The 21,863-nt window shown below is 45.1% G+C and overlaps 1 protein-coding gene and 1 long non-coding RNA gene across 2 annotated transcripts in view; one reads left to right on the forward strand and one right to left on the reverse strand.

Moving 5' to 3' along the window:
* Positions 1-627: 627 nt before the first annotated feature.
* Positions 628-15,695, reverse strand: LOC139588060 (uncharacterized). The gene is made up of 3 exons (XR_011678552.1): positions 10,653-15,695; positions 3,670-10,480; positions 628-1,619 (listed from the first exon to the last, which is right to left on the reverse strand). It is a non-coding gene; the product is annotated as an uncharacterized lncRNA (long non-coding RNA).
* A 161-nt stretch (positions 15,696-15,856) lies between these two features.
* The window catches only part of EP300 (E1A binding protein p300), a 61,787-nt gene continuing 55,780 nt past the window's right edge, over positions 15,857-21,863 (forward strand). The window contains exon 1 of the mRNA XM_071422980.1: positions 15,857-17,724. Coding sequence (XP_071279081.1) covers positions 17,631-17,724 — 94 coding nt within the window. The 5' untranslated portion in view covers positions 15,857-17,630. The remainder of the gene's footprint in view (positions 17,725-21,863) is intronic.

Genomic DNA, 21,863 nt, shown 5'->3' on the forward strand with positions numbered 1-21,863 from the left:
GCCTGGATGTGTTAGGCTCCTGGCCCATGGAGCTTTGCTGAGGGGACACTTATTTTCTCAGCTCTGAGTGAGGAGCTTTGTCAGATAAAACTACAGCAAGCAGTTAGCAAAATTCTGATCACTTGCTTTGCCATCAGTGTGTGCATCTTCTTGAACAGAAAGATTTTGCAGCCATCACTTGGACACTTTCAACCCCCATACCATGCCAGTAGATTGTTCTGGCTTTTCTGTAATAAAGGAGCTCACTTTGGATCCTACTTGTTTTAAGTATTCACTTCCTCTTACTATCTTCTTTTTTTTGTTTGTTTGTTTGGGGTTTTTCCCTTGAGAAAGTGAAAGTAATTTGCCTGTTCTTGCAAGATCTGATTTGCCTGCTCCCTTCCCCAGGACTGACACATGGCTGCTGGCACTGGGAGGTGACTAAGGGCTTTGCTGCAGCTGAACACCGAGCAGAGAGCCCCTTGCAAAGTTGTGTGTTATGTAGCGGGAAATGGTAAATATGATGAAACAGTTTCAGGGCTCAGCCTTTCAGCAGCCGATTACTCCCAGTCCAGGATGAATCACCCTGGAGCTGCTGCAACCTCAGGCAGGTGCCGCCTCCAGAGCCCTCCCACCACCTTCCCCACGGCCTTTCCCATCCCCTTGCAATGTTTTATCCAGCAGCAGCAGCAGCAGCAGCAGCAGCAGCAGCAGCAGCAGCAGCAGCAGCAGCCACACAGGCACTCTTCTCACTCAGCACTCTTCTCTCCCTTCAGTTCCAGCATAGTGGCTGGAGCCTGTCTGGCGTGGTGGGACATTGCCATGGACTTACTAGATAGCACCAGCAAAATAGGAGAGGGAACCTCTAGCTGGGAAGTTTTAGGGTCTCTCAACCATCTCCAGGTTTCCCTGAGCCTGTGCAATTTCCTGAGAGCAGAATCTGCTGCTGTTGGATATACCCCATTCTCTGGAGAGGCAGAGGGATTCAGCAACCCTAAAGCGATAAATCCAAGCTTAAGTAAAAGGGGCTGTAGGGTCAGCCTCACTCAGAGAAGCACAGAAACCACAATTACAGGGTAGGGGTGAGCTTGAGAGGGAGTTGATAATCCCAGTGAGTTCTGCAATCTGCTCATATGCTGCCCACATTGATGGCTGCTCTCCGGTCCTGGGGTTTAAGATGTCCATAGGGTGTTCCTGAGGAACTCAGAATCCCAGCTCATCCCTGCTTTGTCCTTATTGCATAAATGACCCCAAACCAACACACCTCTTGGGGTAGTAAGGGGTTGAACATGCTTATCTTCAGGTCTCCCATTGGCAGTATTCTGAAGACAACTTCCCTGCTTAGCATAGGTGCTGCCAAACAGTGTGGTTGGGAAATGTGTCCTCCTCTTTGCACAACACCTTCTGGGTCCCCAGGGCTCTGCCTTGTCCCACTGTGCCATGAAAACTGGGATTAGTATCAGCTGCAGATCCTGTCCCACCTAGAGGCATCACCATCCACTTCTGGATATCCTGCTCACACCACTCTGAGATCTACTTGTAGCTTCAGAAAACAGACATTTGAGGGGCTGCTGCAGGGCAAGCTTGTGACTCAGTCCAGTTAAATGGTGGTCTGTGATTGAGCTGGAAGCTGTTTGAAACTGGGTCCATCAGCAAAGTTGGGTGATCAGAAGATGGTTGGTTTTATAGTTGGAGACAGGTTATGTAGAAAAAGAAATAAAAAGCCATCAATGATGTGATATTTGATTGATTTGTCCTGAATTCAATTGCTGTTCTTTCAATTCCCTAAGACTAAAATACAGTAAAATAGGGTTTTTTCAGCCTCCTTTTCTTTATAGAAAAAGATAAGATACCAAGCCAAGGTACTGAGCACTACCATGAGATCCTGGCTGCAAACCTAGCCCTCCACTCCTTTCCTCTTCCCATTGCCACACCAAGGGCTAGATGAAAAAGAAAGGTCCTTTTCAAAAGGACTCAACCAAACAGATTCACAATGTTGTGGTTCTGTACATAAAACTGAAAGGTTTATCAAAACCTGCTGTTGATATACCCTGTGCCATTTAAGCACATTTCTCAAGGAATGCTGCTATGTTTTAGAACACCAAATTTAAGAGCATCTTGTCATGCTCTATAAGTAAAAACATTAGGGTATCTAAAAAGAAAGTAGTTTATTTTGACTATCCAGAATGAATGAATACGAGCAACCAAACTACATGAAAACACAACTAAAACTTTTCTGATCTGAAAGCATTCAGTTTTTCTCCCCAATAATCTCTTGGTTTCTTTTCTATACATTTTTATTATTAGTAACATGGCAGCTCTTTTTAAACTACATTTTGAGAAATAAGATTTCCTCATTGATAATCTCAAACCTTCAGAGCAAACCAGGAGTTCCCAACCAAAGAGCTCTTCCCATGTCAGCACAAGATGCGAAATTTTGAAATGCAACAAAAGTAAGGAGAGGTATTTAAATTCCTTTGAAAGAAAATGACTCCCTAAAATATTACTATCAAATGCAGAAGTGCTAACATTTGTCAAAGCTGTCACCTCTTAGGACTGCTGTGACAGAGAGATCAGAGCAGGTGGAAGAATATGCAGAAGGCAAGGAATAAAAACTCTCTCTGACGAACAGAGGCAGAAGCCCTGGAGAGGGAATGGGCCAAGAAGGATACAAATACAAGTTTTGATCCTTCATTAAAATAATCATCAAATCAGAAGTGCTATGACCTGGCAGGTTAAAGCTTTATCTTATAAGCTGGGAGGGGGGTTTGAAATGTCCCTTGGTGATAAATAAGCAGGTTAGCAAAGGTGGGTGCATTTACCATGTGCACATTCTGAGGCTTCACCATCATTGCTCCTCTGTTTCATTTATCCCCTGGTTGAGTTGGGAGCACCATGGAGGAGATCTGCCTGGGCTATCCACAGGTCTGCTCCAGGGCAAAATTGCCTTTAGGCCCTAAGTTCTGGTCCATCCTGCTTGGCTCCTGCCAGTCCCCTGAGAATCGGGGCAGGGCAGCACGTGGGCAGCTCTGCTGCTCCTCGCAGTGCCACAGCTACCCCAGCTCATGGGGTGGATCATGGGGAGCAATTTGGTGAGTTTTGCATCCAAAGCAGGGGCCAAAGTAAAAAATTTTCTCTTTCTCTCTTATGTTCTCAGCGCAGTATGACAATGACACAAAATTAATAAAAAGTCTCTTTTAATCATAAATAAATAAAAGAGTGCAACAGTGAACCACATAGATTTCTGAAGTTTTTCCTCACAGTGTATCATTTCTCTCTTGAATTCAAAACCACCCACGAGTGAATTTGAATGAAAATCACTGAAAATATAAAAGCTCCAGAAGCATTTCTGAAGATTGAGAGAGGTGGACAACAAACAGATCATAAAGCTGCACGCAGTCGCCATAGCGACGGGGCTTCCGAAAGGACACGGGGGAGCCTCAGCCTTCAGGAGCATCACCAACCTCCACCACACCAGGAGAAGCAGGAGCATCCCAAAAGCAAGGCTGGGAGCTGTCCTTCAAAGGGAGGATGTCCCTTCAGGGAGCCAGGTGGGAGACTGTGCAGACAGTCCTTCCTGCTGCCCCCCTTGCCCAAAGAATTACTGAGCAGATGTGGAGAGTTTGGGATCTTGGGAAGAGACCTTCAGAAACATGGCTTTAGGACAGAGATTGAGTTGTCTGGGCTTACCTCAAGCAGTGGGGATGGGAGATGGTCTCAGTGTCTTCAGCAGCCCAAATTTCTATTTGAGACTGAGACCTGAAGAACTTGAAAAAAATAAATACATTAACAGCAAACAGAGGCCAGAAATCAACCAGCTTGGCTCCAAAAAATCTTCTCTGTCATGCACTGATGAAAAAAAGAGCACTGAACACTTCTGACTCCGGCATGGGGCACTGTTCACAGAAGACTCTCATAGGGTAAAAACAAGATGAGTAAGGGAAAGGGTTGCTCTGCTACCTAATAAATAGTAAAAGCTATTGATAATTACTTCCAGTGAAGTCAAAGTCCTTAATACTTTTTTTATTATCAGCCTACAGTGAATAAACTGCTACCAAATAGGCAGTGAAGAAAGGGAATGAGATGCAATCCTGAAAGAAAACAGTGGTTAGGGAGCACACAGACGAGGTAAATGTTTTCAATTTTGTTGTGCAGGAGCAATTTCACCCAGCAATAACTGACAGTAGTGGTTAATTTGGGGAGTTAGTGATGGATATGCCAGGACCCCCCAAGTTTAAAAAGGCCAAAGGAGTTCCTATGAAGAGAAAAGGGAAGACAAGAGAAACCAAGGGAATCATTGACCAGTCAGCCTAGCTGTAACTCTTCAAAATAAATAATTAATTTATTTGTAAACATCCAGGAGATGACAAAGAGATGAGAAGCCAACTTGGATTTGTCAAGACCAAGCCATACCACACCAACTAGCCTTCCTCCCAAAGCAAACTAACAGCAGAACTCCAGAGGTGCAGCAGCTCAGCTCCACACAGGCTGTGGCCCAGTCTCATGTAATGTCCTGCTAAAGCAGGCAGAAAAACACACTTGATAAAATTAGTGGAGGGCTAGTGGCAAAGCCCTGTGCTGATCTGGACTTTAAAGGTAAGTTATTTTCCAAATGAAAGGGTGGACCAAGTGAGAGTGAGCCAGGATCTGTCCTGGTCACAGGCCTTTACATGGCTTTCATGTAAATTATTTGCCTGAAAAATCAGGTTGACTAAACCTGCAGATGACCCAAAGCTGTGTCATGCTACAAATAACAAAGATAACTCTCCCTAAAAATAATATGAAAGAGGCTTTATAAAACAAAATAAGATATTCAAATTTCAGCTATGCTTACTAATAGCATCTTGGAAAGACTGAATATACATATAGATGAGATCAGTCAAAATCCTTAGCTACATATCACCCTAAATCAGGAAATTACTTTCTACCAGAGCACTGTGCAGAGCTCACCCCCTGATTTGTGCTGTCTCTGCAAAAGGAGAACCAGAGCATCTTTTATTTTGCATTTTAATTTTTTATTTTTAAGGCCCGCATATTGCCTCAGGCATGCTATAACTCACATTGGTGACAAAGAAATGTGAAAAGCCTTCCACTACATTACCAGCAAGCCTGGGGCCTCCATGAACTGGGAATTCAAATACATTTCAACCCTTGCTTGGACTGGACATTGTGGAATGAGAATATACCCAAAGTAGAGTCAATACTGAGAAAACTTTAATGGTCAAATAGTAATTAATTTAACAGTTTTGTAGGTTTAGATAGAAGCCATGACAGTAAGGGAAAAAATTTCCCCAAGTTAGCATCCCAAGTCTTTTCCATTAAGAAATTCACAATATTGTAACTGTAGGAAGAACTAGCACAAGGAAACTGTACCAAGGAGAAAGTGTGCTAAGCAGGACACCAGGTATTCTTCTGAAAGCTGGGATACTTCCACTGACAGCATGTGATACTCCCTTTACCTCTGCTCCAAGACAAACTTCCACCTTACTGGCAAGGCTTCCTCCTACACATCTGCACTTTATATTACAGATATATGATCAAAACTGATCAGGCAAAATTAAAGGTCACTTGCTGGTGGGACTTCCTGACACAGCTCATGAGGGACCTGGATGACAGATAGCATCCAAAGCACCAGGGTTCACAACTGGCCTGACAGCCCTACAGTGTGAACCCAAGGCTGATTTAAGTAGAAGTACAAATAATAATGATACGAGAAACATCATCCACTACCCAAAATAAAAACATGAACATGCTGCTGGATGGATAACACACACAGAGGAAGATGAGCTAGACTTGAGGGAAGGCTCTCACGGGGCTGGGCAGGCTGCAGCCTGCTCTGGGGCCACGTCAGACTCCAGGCTGTGTGCCCAGAGGAAGCCTTCAGTGCTGTGCTTGGTGTAATGAAGAAATATGGATGTGAATTAAACCCTCCAAGGAATGATGAAATTACGCTGTTTGTTTTTACCTTTGTTTTAATTAATCAATGCTATCTCTTCTTGGTTTTCTCTTGGTATGAATGGGTGACCAGGTGTGCTTGTGTAAAAAATACCCTTGGAGGAATACTAAAACAAAGTAGTAAATTAGTTAAGATGGCAGGTTTTGGAGCTGAAAACAAGATTATTCAGAAGTAGCCAGGCTTACCTAACCACCCCTTCTACTTTGGCAGTGGGGAAAAACTGGGCCACTTGTGAAACAGGGTATATATAGACAATAAATATTAATACATTTTAAAGTAAAATTAAGGTTTAAGAAAGACGTGTTAAAGGAAAGTTACCGTGGTGATGCCTGTCACATTATATCCCCAAACACAGTGAAAACAAGATTACCATATGAGCTGGGTCATACAGCTTGACAAAAAATCCAAAGAAGACTGGATATCCTCCTTCAAAGCAGGAGAGGTATCTCCTTCAATATCCTTTTGTCGTTCAAAGGCCTGTTCTTCACTGCTGGAAAGCTCACTGGGGTTTTAGCCTGAAAAGACTCTGCCTCCTCCTTGAAATCTTCCTAGACAAGATTAAAATCTAAGTAATTCCTTCAGTGGCAACCTCACAAGTCACTTTGATAGCTACACAACCTGTTGGTCAGCTATTTGAATCTACTGATTTATTGATTTGATCTTAATAGTGATCTCGGTGTGATCACTTAATTGATCTGCCTTAATACTTAATTAGCTTAGTGGAAATAATGAATTAATCTACTGATATCCTTGCTCAGGTGTTCCTTCATGTGATCATCCTTTTTAATCACCTCTGCAGGGAATATACAAGGTAGGTTTACACTATTAGTCACTGAGGTCACAAACCTGAGGGCAGGAGTAAATTTGGGTAGGGCATATGCCAGCAGCTCAGCTCTGCATCTCTCCAGCCAGCACCTCATATACCCTGTGAATAAACTCATCACCAGGCATGTTTGGTCTCCCAAAGATCTTGCTGCATTGCTGAATGAAGGCCAAGGAGGGCTTTGTCTCAGAAGCAGTCAAACATTTCAAGGATGTCTTTCTCCATGGTTCACAACCAAAGAGGAGTGGATAGGGCATCCTGGGGCCCACAGTGGATGATTTATCCTCCCTTAGCCTTCACTCATGAGCACAGAAAGCTCTGACTCTTAAAGTCCTTAGGGAAAAAGTTGTGACTGAATTAAACAGAATGAGAAAGTAAGATTTTGAACTGTAAGATTTTGAACAATACAGAACTGGGGCAACAAGCATACTGTTCTTTATTTTTTGCATTGTCACAGTTCTTGGATACCAGGAGAGATCACACACTCCTGTGGGATAGGTGACACACAAAAACCAAGTCTCAATGGACTTTTATGTGAGGTGGATGGGTGGTGGAAGGAAATGAAGAGCTGAAATCACACAAAATCACTCAGTATTTGCACCTTGCTAGTTAAAATTTGAGCAGAAGAGCTGAGACTTCATGCTTGTCACACAATGTGAGTGAACAGAGAAGGAACTGGGCTGGTGCCCATGGAGTAACCCACCATCGTAGCATGAGTTCCCACTGCTCCCAGTGCCCAGGCAACTCTTTTCAGGATTGATGCTTTCAAATTCAGGTCAAATGCATAACCACAACAGAATGAGCAGAAAAAGTATAAAGAAAAAAAAAAAAAAAGAAAGGAAAAAAAAAAAGGTTGAAAAGCTCATATTACCAACCCTGAGTGGGTAAGGGATCCAGCTTTCCTTACCATTCAGTTAGCTAATTTTGTTCTTTATGAATATTGCTGTTAGCTTTGTGAGAAAGTCAGGAGACATCATCTGAACTGGTTTAGGAATTATAAACAAGCATTTTCATTTTTATTTAAACTGGAGAAGCTGCTAGAGGCCTGTTTTGAAGCCAGTTTAAGCCCATGGAAGGATTTAATCGGGCTTTGTTTGCAGGCGTGGCGGCACCCTCTTTTAAAGTCATTCGTCTGCTCATAATCAAGCCTTGCCCCCGTCAGATTTTAACCACTGCTGCCTAGGTTAGGCACGGGGATGGGCTGGGGACGGTTCCTGGTCCCTGCTGTAGTCACATACCACTCGTGTGGTGCTGGCGTTGGAAGCCAGGCTGCTTCACTGTTTCCACTGCCGACTGTTTGCAAACGCAGGAGAGGAGCTGGGAATGAACAGAGCAATGCAGAGTCGGGGAGGGAGGGGTTTGGTGGCTGGGCTGGAGTTAGTCACCGCAGACTTCCATTTCCAGATCGTGAGGAAGGACTCAAGCCATTTTAGGCATTTTCTTGGACTTCCTTCTCTGCTTTTAATTGAAATACCCAGGAGGGATAGAGGAATCCACAGGCCTATTTTGCACTGATGTGGGATCCTTCTGTGCAAGCACAGACGTGCTCCCCCTTCATATTGTAGAGTCAGACCACTGTTGTTAGTCCTTGGCTCAGTTCCTGTGCATGGCAACAGGGAATCTTCCACACATCTCACCTTCTGGAAGCTGATGCACTCCTCTGTGGAAGATGCTCACCGTGGTGAAAATAATTTTTAAAGAATTTTCTTGCAGAAGCTAACTATGCTGGGATGGCTTGACTATTCAAAACAAAGCAAATTTAATTCTGATACCTCTGAGGTATATAAATATATATATACATTTATCCATATGTATCTGTAAGTGGCACAGATAGGAAGACATATGAACCAGCAAATTGCAAAATCACAAGAGGCTTTGAACACCCATGCTCCTTTTCAGCAGGACCTCAGATGCCTACATCTAGCAGAGTAAACAAGAAAAAACCCTGCATACTGCCAAGACAACTGACACATCCAGCTGCCAGACTTTTCACTATGCTTCTCATTCTGGTGTTGTAAGTTTTGCATCTCCCCTTGTCCAGCAGCTCTGTCCTTTTTGCCAGAGCAGCTGTTTGGGACATCACCCCCAGGATGTCCTGGGGGGGGCAGGCAGCAGGCATGCTAGGAGCACATCCAGCATGGCCAGGCAAAGTCCCCTCTGTCCATTCCCAAACATGGGGCCCATGCTCACCGTGCAGGGCAGCAGCAGCAGCAGCAGCAAAAATGGGATTTTTTTTGTGTGGTTGATGTTACAAAGCTTTTTTTCTCCTGCTGAGACAAAAGAATTTTCTCTGTCCAGGGGAGCTCAGTGTCCTGGTCACCCAGAGAAGCTTCTCCTGGGCTTGGTGCTTGGCTTAGCAGCACCGTGCAGAATGTCCATGGCCAAGCCCCTTCACAAAGGGACCAAACATCTGCACAAAATACTTATTTATCACATGGTGAAAGAATCAATATTTCTGGCCTTTTGTGATGCTGATTGTGCACCTCCAGCTTTGTGTTCTGCTTTCTTGAAGCTGATTCTTAATTAGCAACAAAATTGCAGTCACAGAAACACTGAGGACAAAGGAGTAACATCAACCTTGAAATTGTTACTTTTATGACCACTAGAAAAGCTCTCTGCCTTCCCCTAAAAGCTACTTAAATGTTTCTTCACTTCTAAAGAATGATAAACAAGTCCTTGCTAACAGAGTATCGTGACAACCTCGACCTTCCTTTCCCATTGGGGCCCGTTGGTGTATGGAATGATGACCAGTCCAGCCATCTCAAAAGGTTTTAACTTTACTCCCAGGTGGTTGCATCTTTATTGTGGTGCCTGTGCTGGACTGGGTGACTGGCCTTTCCCTGACACCCCACTGGCGTAGTTTGTGACCACCTCCACTGGATCTGGATCATCCTGAATGCACTGAATCTGGAGAAGCATCCTGTGGCACTCTTCTCCCATGTCTGTCCTGCAATCAAGAAGGCATCTGAGATGGCAAAAGAGGTTGGAGTAAGTATCTCAAATCAGCCCATCAACCTCTGCCCTGCTAAAATGATCTTTCCAGGACTTGAGGCAATGTAGGAGCACAAGGAGAAAAAGTGTGCTGCTGGGGTGCTGCCACAGCTTCTGCATTCTGGCTGCTCTCTTGGTGCCTCTAATGCCTTTAATGCACCATCAGGGGTGATGCTCCCTTCTCCAAGGCTTCCAGGCCTCACATGAGGGACAGGCAGGGAATGAGAACTGAGTATCTGGTGCTGCCTGATGTCAGCATCCCTTGCTACAAGAGACAAAAAAAAAAAAAAAAAAACCAAAAAAAAACCACAAAAAAAACCACAAAAAAACCACCAAAAACAAAAACAAAAACAAAAACAAACAACCAAACAACTTGTAGGTGATTAAATGTGAGGGTTCACAAGCACAAGGAAGCCTCTGGGAAGAGAAGTGATAAGTCTGTGTAAATTAGGAAGGTAGGTAACTGAGGATTAACCCTATTGCTTTACACAGAGTGGTGGCATTAGAATCAATTGTATTCTGATGTTTGTGGTTAATAATTGACTTATACTTCTGCAGGAAGAAGGAAAGAATTCATGCCAAAAAACCAAGAATGTACAAGATCTTTTTAGAGAAAAGCAGAAAAAGGAAAAAGAAAAAAGAAACCAACCAGACCCATATTTCCTGTGGATTTTTTTTCTTCCATGGCAGCTGCAAAACCAGTTCATTTTTTGTTAAGTAAGTGTATTATCCTGTGAACAACGAGTCCCATTAGCTCTGTCAGAAGGCCAATACCCTCTATACTAAAAACCTCTTGATTCAGTACATTTCCCTGTCACAGAGTAAATTTCTGCTTGACCCCATTGAAGAAATTACTTTAAATCTTGAAACATAAAAATTATTACAGCAAGAAAAAAAAGTTACCTTTTTCCTCTCGTTGCATTTTGATTGCAGACATCAAACACCACATTGCAGTTCAGCATATAGAAGAATGTTGTAGCAAGTAAAAAAAAATCAATTAAGAAATACTGAGGGAAAAAAACAAGAAAGGAAGGGATTGTATGGCAGTAATAAATGTATTCTGTTCTTTATAAACACATGTGTGCTGTGGATTTGTGTCTGTGGGACAATTCAGGAAACAAATGAAAAGATAAGTTTTGGGTTGAAACTCAGCAGATTTCAAAGTGCATTGTTTATACCCTCTGCAGTGCAATAAAGCTTATCAAGAACTTTTCCATTGGATACAAGAGTCAAAAGAAATAAGAGGAATGTGAACAGTATGCTTCCTTTGGGTTGCTACAATATCTGTAATTCTTTCAGCACAGATTTCCCATGTTAGCTTAAGCTCTGTCTCACAATGATCATTTTTAGCAGATAATCATAAATACTTTGCTGAGCTGACTGAGTTGTTCAGAAATTTGCCATCATTTCACTCTCCACAAGCTCAAAGCATGTGGCAAGTTCAAGGGCCCTTAATTAAAAATATAATACTTTCATTCTAGAAGCTCTTGCTTGCATCCTGGTAATACTCTGGGATAAATCAACTGCTGATGTAAATGCAATTAATTTCAGTGTAATTTCATTTAGAAGCAACAAGAGTACTACATTTTTATTTAATGATTTGAATGTGCTTTCTGTAACGAGGAGTAGGATCACCTCCCCCTTACAGAGGGGAGAGCTGAGCCTGGGAAGTGAGAGGCAGAGATTTGACCAGCCCTTGGTAAAAGCTGGGAGAGCATGCAAGCCTCTCACTCGGATCCACATTTGTGCTTTCAGCATGAACCAGGACATGGAAATGACACACAAAGCACCACACATTTCAAGCACGAGATTTGGCTCTAGATCACCAGACCTCAAAGCTGCAATATTTCCTAGGCAGAATGTACTTCTGCCCCTCTCTTAAATTGAGAGGTCAATTTTTGTCTTCTTTTCCTATTTTGCTCTTGTAAAGGAAGACAGCATGGCATGTTTGTTAGAACTATAATGTTGCATTTGCTAATTAAATAAAGTGGGGTTTTTTGGGAGAACTTCTTTTAAGCAAAACCATGTGTTCCAGGGAGGAAACATTCTTCTGGTAAACAGCTGAGCCCTTAACATTTAGCAACATAACTCTGTGTTTGCAGCTATTGAAAACTGTGTGACCGAGGAAGCCTGTGTTTCTGAGACTGAGGACTGAAAGCATTTTGCTTGCTGTCAGAACGCCAGCCCTTTCTTTTATGTATACACTAAAAGCAAGCATGAACCAACTATTGGATGGTTGCTTCTTATGGTTTTAATAAAATTTGTCTCATATCAAATCGCTGCTGGGTTTTAATGTTGACGCCGCGCTGAGCAATGTTCTCTGCTCTGGCACAGCTGGCTCTTGCTTTCCAGAAATATAGCTGCACCCTGGCATTACTTGCAAAAATTGCAGCCTTAAATAATTTCCTCATCCCTCTGGCCTGTGCCAGAAGGACCCTCCATGCACAGATCTCCTTGCTGGTACAAAGAAGGGGGTCATTCCTCCTCCCCCCACAGCTGCTGTGTGAGCAGAGCTGTGGTGACAGGAGGTAGCTAGGGAACAGAAGTTACCTGCCAGACATGAACAGCAGCCCTGGAAAGCTCAGGGAAAAAAGATAATAGAGCTGGAAACAGCAAGCAGAAACAGGACTGAGAGAATGGGAGTGCCCTGTACCTGGCTCTTGCTTTCCATTCCAAGAGTCCACTTCTTTCAGAGACACTAGAAGGGCCACAGGGCTGTGGGTCAAATCCTGCTGAGGGGGAGCAGGGAAGTTTTATTTGGTATAAGAGATTTCCTGAGCAGCATTAGGAAGCGGGGGAGGCTGGCTGGGTGACTTTGAGATCTTACACTGCTTCTCCATCCAGCAGCTGGAAGGTGAAGGCCACAGTCCCAGCTCCCTCTGGGCCGAGGGAGATGATCATTGCTCATCTCACTGAAGCTGGGCTGCTGAGCTCTGGGCATCACATTGACCTTTGCAGTACAAAGGGATCTTATCTCATTCTTTGTAGCCCTCAAAGCAGCTGGGCATGCTAACAAATTTCAGTAACTACCAGCTAAGGCCAAACAAGATCCCACGATAAAACTTCAAGGCTCTGCATTCCTCTCTTATTGCTTTCCTGAGCAGATTCTCATTTTAACTGGACTTGTGGTACTTTCATCCTTAAGTAACTTTCAACTTAAGTTATCTTAAAGTACATAACAACTACTGTAATTACTGACAATAATGAGCTAATCAATTCTTCTAGGTATTATTTTCAAGGGATAAATATTACTATCCTTGCTGTAAGAATGGGGAAACTGAAGCAAAGAGGACAAGTTTTTGGATGAATTGGTGTGTTTTACTTTTAGAATTATAATATCCTCCTGGTTTTATTTGTATAGGTTTATGTATTTGCTTCTTAGTATGCTTTATGTTCTCTTATTGCTTTCCAGTAATGTTACTTGTCATAGGTTGTGTGTGTGTACTAAGGTTCATTTAAGAAAACTGCAGTGATTTCAGAAAACTTAAGAGATATTGAAGAGTTTTTTGTCATTGTTTATATATACATGTTTGATTTATCATAACCCTATTTTCCTGGTTTTTCCTTCTCTTCCTCCTTCTTTTATTTTTGATGCTATTTTTTTTAGAAAAATACTGCAAATAACGTTTTCCATTTATTTTCCATATACTTCAGCTTGCATTTAAATCTCTAATATGGAAAACCAATTGAATATGACCTTCTAATGTCTAAAGAACTAAGATATTCTACTGGGTAGGAAGCTTGCAAGGCAGAACTATGGCTTTACTAAAGTATCAGTTAATCACTTATAATTAACATTCAGAAGACATATGTTGCTTTGGTAGCATTTATCTAAGAGTTTAAATTTCCCACAGTTCAGGTATGCATCCCTGAACCCTTTTCAAGGAAGATAGGGAGCCAGACCAGAGGCTTAACTGCACCATTACCAAAAAAAAAGAAAAAAAAAAAAAAAGACTTTATTTTGTTGTCAGGTGAACTGAATGGTAGGATCTAGTTGTTTAGTAAGGGCCTGACTTCTAAAAGCATTTAGGTGTTTATGTGCACTTCAGCATCTTTATAAAGCCAGCAAGTTAAAATAAGTCTCAGCTGTGTTAAAAAATTCCTTCACTAACAAGGGAAACAACAATCTGAACAAGCTGAAAAAAAATTGAGGTAATATAAAACCTCTATAACTGGAATATTTTGGGAAATTTAGAAACAATAAAAGGCAAAAACCTGTGAGAACCACTAACATACTTTCTAAGGTGTCACTGTTAAGTTTTAGGCTGTTAGCCCTGACAACTTTAGTTCTGATACTTTCTGCTCTCTCAGGTTATTTTCCTGAGGCTTATTTGTCATTTGCAAGGCTCCCTCCACCTCTCTTAGGGTGTTGCCCATACCTTCCAGACTTTTCAGGAAGGCTAATCAAATCTTTGGGCAATTTTGGAGTGGTTTGTGTTTCCCTTTTTGTGCTGGGGGAGACAAGAACAATCTTACTTAAAATAAAACCCAAACAAGGGAAGCTGAAGAGTGGGAGTATGTGAGGGAGCTGGTGGATAACTTACAGGGCTGTGAATCCCCTCCTGTCTGTAGGCTCCTCTTGTAGGCTGCAGTATGGACTCTGTGTTTAGTCTAGGCTCTTCCCAAATACCTGCTGCGGCTCTTACGTGGATTGCAGAGAGCTCGGCCCTGAGGGTGAGCGGCAAGGGAAGTGCTCCTCGCAAATGTCCGGTTTTGGATCAACACCCCCTGATTCTCCGTCAAAAACATGCACGTGCCTGCATTTCCCTTCCACTCCTATCTCGTAATGGTGTGCGGCCCGACGGAGTCCAAACGCACCGAAGGGAAATGCCGGGATGGGGCATTTCTTCACGGATGAGCCCTCAGAGATTTGAGGAAAACTAGTGGCGGGCCCGTAACCTCTGGGACGTTTCGAGGGGCTGAGAGGGCTGGCGAAGGACCGCGCCAGTGTCACCTGTGCCTGCGACAGCCCCTCTGAGGGGCGGGAGCGCTGTCAGGACTCTGCGATCCCTCACACCGTGCCCTGCGCCATCCCCGGCACACGGGGGGTTCTGGCAGAGAGCGCGGGGCTTGTGGGCTTATTTACCCTTTGGCGTAAAAGTGTGGCGTTTGGGGGTTTTTGTTTGTTTTGTAACGCCGGCGGGAGTCTGAGGCAGCTCTGGGCAACCCCGGGATGGGCAGTAGAGAGCGCCCCCAGATGAGGAGGAATTTATTCACAGAAAGGGCAATTCGGCATTGAGAGCTGCCCGGGGAGGTGGTGGAGTCTCCCTCCCTGGGGGTGTTTAACGAAAAACTGGACGTGGCACTCAGTGCCATGGGCTGGCTGACATGGTGGCGTTCGGTCACAGGTTGGACTCGATGATCTCAGAGGTCTTTTCTAATCTAATTTATTCTGCGATTGTGTGATTCTCACATCTACTCGCCCACCTTGGGGACCTCGGGATGCGGGCCCTGTTCCCCGGCCCCTTGGCTCGCTGGCCGGGGGCGGCCGGCCCGGGCTGCCATGTCTGTGGCGCAGCACGGCCCGGGACCGGCGGCAGGAGCGCCCCGCCCGCCGGCGCCGCGGGGAACCGGCCGGGAGCTGGCGGCCGGGAGGGAAGGAAGGAGGGAGGGCGGCGGCGAAAGAACGGCGCTCTTCCCGCCAGCGCCTCAGCCCACCGGGCCGGGCAGCAAGCATGGGGTCGTGCAGCAGACCGGGGCGGCCACAGGGTCCGGCCAGGCTCCTCTGGGCCTACGCGGCGCACTTTTGGGCCGACAGATAAGGGCGTGTGGGGCGGGGCAGGAAGAAGGAGCCTTTTTTTTTTTCTTTTTTTAAGGGAAAAACCCTTCGCCTTTAAGGGGCGGGGCCTCTGGAGTTTGCGGAAGAGGCCGGAGAAATGCGAGCGCTGACTGGATAAACGCGGTCTCGTGACGGCGGCCGGGGCGGTGCCGCTCCCCCCACCCCGCCGGCGCCCCGCGTTCCATTGTGTGCGCTAGCGCCGCCGGGCCCCGCCCCGCCGTGTCCCCGCCCGCAGGAGTGACCACGCCCCCGGCGGCGGCCCCGCCCCCCGTGTTCTCTTGGCTCATTTCCGGCCGCCGCCGCCACCGCCGCTTCCCTCCGAGGGCTCGGGAGAGCGAAGGAACAACAGCCGCCATTTTGTTTGTGTGTGAGCGACGGAGGGAGGAGAAGGGAGCGAGAGGCCGAGCCGGACGGGGCGAGCCAGGGGGAGGGCAGCGCACAGAGACCCAGGGGCTCGGACAGGGGACGGGGAGAGAAGCGAGGAACCCAGACGCCCCCCCCCTTCCCCCCCCCAACCCCAGCCTGCCCGTCCCCTCGCTATTCCCTCTCTTTCTGTTTCCTTTTCTCTCTTCTCCTTTTCCCGGAATTCTCTCTCCCCGCACTGCCCTCCGCCCCCGCTTTGCCCGCTCCGCACACACGCCCCCGGAGCGCCAGGCAGGGGCAGTAGGGAGCCTGCGCTCGGCCCCCGCGCTGCCGCCGTCCCGCCCCGGCCCCCCCCCCCCGCGCCGGGCAGCGCCGGGGACCCCCTCCCCCGCCCGGCCATTTCGGGGCGAATCCCCCGGCCTTCCCCGCCGTGATTTTTCTCCTGTTTTATTATTTTAATTTTACCTCTCGATCCTCTTCTCGGAGGGGTCGCTGCGCGGCCTCCCCTCCCACCCCGACTTCCAACCTCTTCTCTCCCTTCCCCACCCTCGCAGAGGCGAAGGGAGAGTCCCCCGCGCCCGAACAGCGGCCGAGGGTCTCCTCCCTCGATCATCGCGCCCCGCATCGCCCGTGGGTACGGGGGAGCTGAGACAGGCAGCCCCCTCCCTGCCACCATCCTCGGCCGCCCGGGAAGGGGGAAGGTAGGCAGAGAGGGCGGGAGGGGCCGGCTTCTTCCTCCTCCTCCTCCTCCTCCTCCTGCCGCTGCTGTGGGATCGGCCCCTCTGCCTGCGCCGGAGGGGGGGGCAGCCTGCTACTGCGAACGAGAGAAAGAGGAAGGGGAAAGAAGAGAAAAAGGGGGGGCCGAAAGGGTGTTGAAACCCGCCCCCCACCTTCCCATCCCGCGATCGGTGCTGCCTCCATCAGGACAACAACCCCTCCTCCTTCCCTGCACAACAAGATGTGAAGCGGAGACTCCTGGGACTTATCCTCACCCTCCTCATCCTTACAGCTCCCCTTTCTGCAGCCATTAGCGACGGGCGAGGAAGAAGCGAGTGGAGCTGGGGACCCCGCGCACGCCGTGCCACTCCCCCCGCCGCCTCCCCCCCAGCCCTGTCGCTGGCGGTGGGTATTTTTTCGCAGGGTGGTGTTGGAGGGGGAAGGAGCCGCTGCTAGAGGACGGTGATCTTTTTTTCTTTTTTCCTCCTCCTCTCCCCTCCTTCGCCCGCCTCCTTGTGGCGATGAGGAGGAGGAGGACGGCGCCGAGGAGGAAGAGGCTGATGGCGGCGGTGAGGAGGCAGCAGGAGGAGGAGACCCCCCGAAGGATGAAGATGATTATGGTGGCGGCGGCGGCGAGGAAGCACCAGCACAACAGCCGGGATTAATTTTACTAAAAAAATTTAAATATTCACCAGCCTCCATTTTTTTAAATTTTTTTTTTTTTTTTTTGGCGGGGGCTTTACCTGCTCTTCCCATCTTCGTTCAGCCCTTTCGCCTGGGGGAAGAGGCCTCACCCCCGCCCGCCCCAGCTCCCACCTCTCCCAGCTTCTCCGCTGTCGCCTTCCCAGAGCTCGAGGAGCAGAAAAAGGGGAACTTGGCCCCCCTTCTCCGCCAGATCTTCCTCCTCGCTCTCGGCCTTATTGTTGTTCTTCACCTGACTCGGGGCCCCAGAAGAACGTGAAGGTTTTGGGGTTCACCCCCCACCTTCTCTCTGCTCTGAGTGATTGTCTAAAAAATTAAAAATGGCCGAGAATGTGGTGGAGCCGGGCCCGCCTTCAGCCAAGCGGCCTAAACTCTCCTCACCGGCGCTCTCCGTGTCCGCCAGCGACGGCACAGGTCAGTCTCCGGGCCCCAGAGCCTCCCCGCTTCTCGGTGCCGCAATTACTGCCCTTTTCTCCCCTCTTTTACCTAAATCTCCTCCTCCCTTTTGCTGCTGTTAGCTCGAGCCTGCTCTTCTCCTTCCCGTCTGTTTCGCCTGTTCTCGCTCCGTTTGAAGCTATTTGCGTTAATGGCACAGGGAGGGTGTTCTGATGGTTTTGCCCTTCTGGTTTTTTGGAAGTGATTGAAGGCAAAGCTGTTCAGTTTATTGTGCTTTTGATCAGCTGCAGATAGGACTTAACAGTTCGTCATTCTCGTGTCTTTCACAATAGTAGCGATTACGAGCTCCTTGCTAAGCATAATGCCAGTTGCAGAAATCCGAAGTAGTGCTAAAGACGATGCTTTTGTATACTTTATTGTTGAATTACCTGTACAAGTTTCTTGGTTTTGTATTTTATTTTGCGTATACGGGGTTCTTTTCCAGCTTGTTTAGAAACGGGAGATTTGTTTCTCGCTATTTTTCTTTTTTCCTTCTTATGTGCAGTCTCCTTATATTATTTACTTCTTACAATCCTCCGTTCTCCTTTCTGCAGAAGTGTATCAAAATACTGCTTTTCTGATTCAAATAGACCATCGGCTTTAGGAAAAACAGCTAAAACCAAAATCCAGATGCCACGCTTGTGGCATAAGGTTTATTGAGAGTCTTATATTCTTAGAGATGAAATTTTATTTCACCTTATTTGCATTAAGAATCAATATGGAGTGTAGTTAATCTTGCATCTCCTGTTTCTTTGCTGCAAGACCAAAATGTCTGAAATTCCCCCGTAGACTTAAGAGCTGTGATGAGAAAAGGGGCTTCTCTGCAGTCCTGCAAAGGTCTTCGGTAATGCTGGGAAGGCAAGCTAGAGCATGGAAATTTTAGGTGTCCCAATCCCTAGCAAAAATGAACTGGTTGTACTGGGAGGGGGGAGGAAGTAACAAAGGGCTGTTCAGCCTTTTAATGCTTCTTGCGAAGCAGGTGAGTATTTGGTGTCATTTTGCCATGAGAATACTCTGTTACCTGTCCCACAGGAGTGTCTTTGAACTCACATTAGATCCTATTAATGTATGGGATATGGAGGAGGCCTCCATATGTGAGTGGTGGCATTTCTGAGGGCACCAGTGCTCTTGTTCAATGCAGTTAACAACTGGCAAGAAAAGGGAAGAGTTGTTTTCTTGTTGTTGGTTTTTGGGGTCTTTGGTTTGGTTTTCTTTTCTGAAAAGCTCTTTGACAATTAACACAGGTCTTTGAGCAGTGGATGTGATTCTACTTGGGGTCATCTCCAAAATTTTGATTTTGCCTTTTCTGTTCTTGGTGAATGACGTATTAGTTTTGAAAAGTTTGTGTGTGACTTTTAGTGCATGTTAAATACAGCCAATATTGTGTTGTTAGTGGAGGACATGACTCTTCCTAATATCAACAGGTTTCTAGTGAGAGAGTAGAAGAGGGCTGGAGAAGGTACTCTTTGGCTAGAACTAGTTGTTGCCTGGTTTTGTGCTAGATTTGGAAAACAGTGGTCAATTCAATAGTAACCGTTTTAAATTTGCCTTGGTAGTGTTATTTTGCTCTCTTTAGAGAGGTGAAATAAAAATATTTTGTGAGAAAAGTTCTGATACTTTCATATTTTTGAAGTTAAAGGCACGTTTTGATTCAAGTGAATGCACATCTAAGTTCAGACATTTGTGATCAAATAAAGGCTGGATAATTTGTGAATATATTTCAGTTTAACAGGTGCAGATTCTCACAGAATAATTAGTCTTTAGTTGTTAACTTACTGGGCAGCTTTTTATAGTTAATAAATGAACATTTTACAATTTTGGTGAAACACTAGGGACTGGACAGTTTCAGTACTTTTCAGTCAGTTTCAATTTTTTCTAAAGTGATTGGGACTGTCATCACCTGATAGCTATGCTGAAGTTTAGAGTGGTGCAAACACTTCATATGTGCTACATAAGACCTATTAAAGAGTTCTTAATCTTGTGACTTTTTTTTAATTGCCAAGTAATTATGGGACAGTTTTACTTTCTGTGTTTTTTAACATGACATATAATATCTATTTCTGTGAATAAAATAATTTGTTTTAATAACCCTCAATTTTCTGTGAAAAAATGAATCAATGAATGTATTTTGAGGGTTATATTTTTTCATTTGCTGCTTGGGACTGTAGTTTTTGTCATACTTCTGTTGTGGGAAACTGCTTTGAAGCTTACAAATTTTTAACCTATCTGCTGGTTAAATTTGCTTTGAAATAGTGCAAGCAGCTGTCATGAAGTAAATTCCACTTATAGAATCTTGTATTGTCCCCACTCCTCGGTTAATTATAGGAAATAAGTAACATGGTACTTATGTACTTACTCAAGCACTCTTTTTAAAACTGTTAGATTCTCAGAACTATCAGAGAAGGAGAAAGGCAGGACATTTGCACTGTTGATGACACTTTTTGCAGCAGCTGTGCATAGTGCTGTTTTTGCTGTTAACTTTTTGATTAGTTTTTTAATCTGAAACATTTTAGTCATCATTTTTACATATCTAACAACCTGACTCATGTTACATTATTCCCAAACTTGCAGATGTTAAGTATATTTATATTGAAGACCAAGAGGAGTCTCTAACTCAAGTTTTCACTGTAGATTTGGATAATACTCATAATCTGGGCCTAGAATGTACTAAACTCTAATGTTGGTGGCTTTCTTCTAAAAAGAAGTAAGCAGAGATTTCCTAATATGCTTGATTTATTGGCAGCAGCCAAATACAGCTGCATTTCCCACTTCTGTTGCGGTGCTGCATCTTCTTCTGTCTTAAAAGTTATAGATGGTTCCTGCTCAGAATTGCTCAGGTTCCTGCTCAGGTTATGTGTTCCAAAGTTATAGACGGTTCATGTGTTCCCTGCTCAGAATTTGCTTTGCCATGGAACATACTGTGTTTGTGTGCTTTTAAATTGCTTTATTACTGCCAGTTCAACCTTAAGGATGCAAACTGAAATGTTTGTAGCACATCTTGTAATAGTAGTTTAGAAAGTCTTGGTACTTTCAGCATCCTCTAATATGTTAGAATTTTTGAATGGTCTCACTTTTTTTAAATGTTGTGTAGCTCTAGAATAATTTCAGAGACAGTGTGGGATTCCCTTGAACTACACAGGTTTTTCTACAAGTTTTTTCCCCCTTTCTCTATTTAAGTGTTAAATTTGTTGGAAGAAGAATGGCAATGATCTAGGTATCTTGTTCGGGCCTTAAGTTTTCTGAGGGACATTACAACTCTACAGTGGGGTCATCTTTTGGTGACAGCAGTGACTTTGTTACACTTCAGTACCAGCACGGCTACACTGACAGAAGATGACACTGACTACATTGCCAGTGTAGCACCTTTGCTCATCTTTCTTAACGGTAGCAACATTTTTGATATGTTGCACCTACTCGAGCAAGACTTTCTTAAACATTACCTTAGCAAACTGGTGCATATTAGTCCCCCTACTGTAACAGAATAACCAGAGTGAATCCTGAGGAATTCCCTCTTGGACTAAAATGAGTGAAAGTTGTTAATAAAAATAGATTTTTAATTGGATGCTTTAAATCACTCGTTTTGGTATTGGGGGGGGGGGGGGTGTGTGTTTGAGAGGTGTCTTTTTATTTGTGGATCCCTCAACTTTACCTGCAGCAATGCAGGTGTGCTGAAATTGAAATTGCTATGAACAGATTCCTATGTGGTATATTCAGGGCAGGAGAGTTTTATTGTATTTTACATCCCCCCACATGCACTCCTCCTCCTGCTGAGAAAGAAGCTGTTTTCTGTGAACTGGGAAAGTGTTTTGGGCTCTGGGTTCAGAACCACTGTGTGTCTTCACAGAATAAAAATGGAGTACACCCCATGCTGCAGTATAGTATCATGTCTTTAGGCTGCTAGATCTGAAAATAAGAGTTTAAGTGCTTAGTGTTTCAGGCTTGCTGGGACACTGGAAGTCAGTTTTCTACAATTAGTTGGCATGTGTGTTAAATCAAAGAACAGAGAGTGTATTTTGTGGTGTGTGCCTTAACATCCTTCAGTTTCCTATGTCCAAAAGTCGCGTTTTTCTGTGCAATAGCACATCTTCCATCTCCCTTGAAGTATCCATCTTTTGTAA

The sequence above is a fragment of the Agelaius tricolor genome, unplaced genomic scaffold (genome assembly GCF_023055355.1).
Source record: "Agelaius tricolor isolate 1412-34295 unplaced genomic scaffold, bAgeTri1.0.p SCAF_3, whole genome shotgun sequence".
NCBI lineage: Eukaryota > Metazoa > Chordata > Aves > Passeriformes > Icteridae > Agelaius > Agelaius tricolor.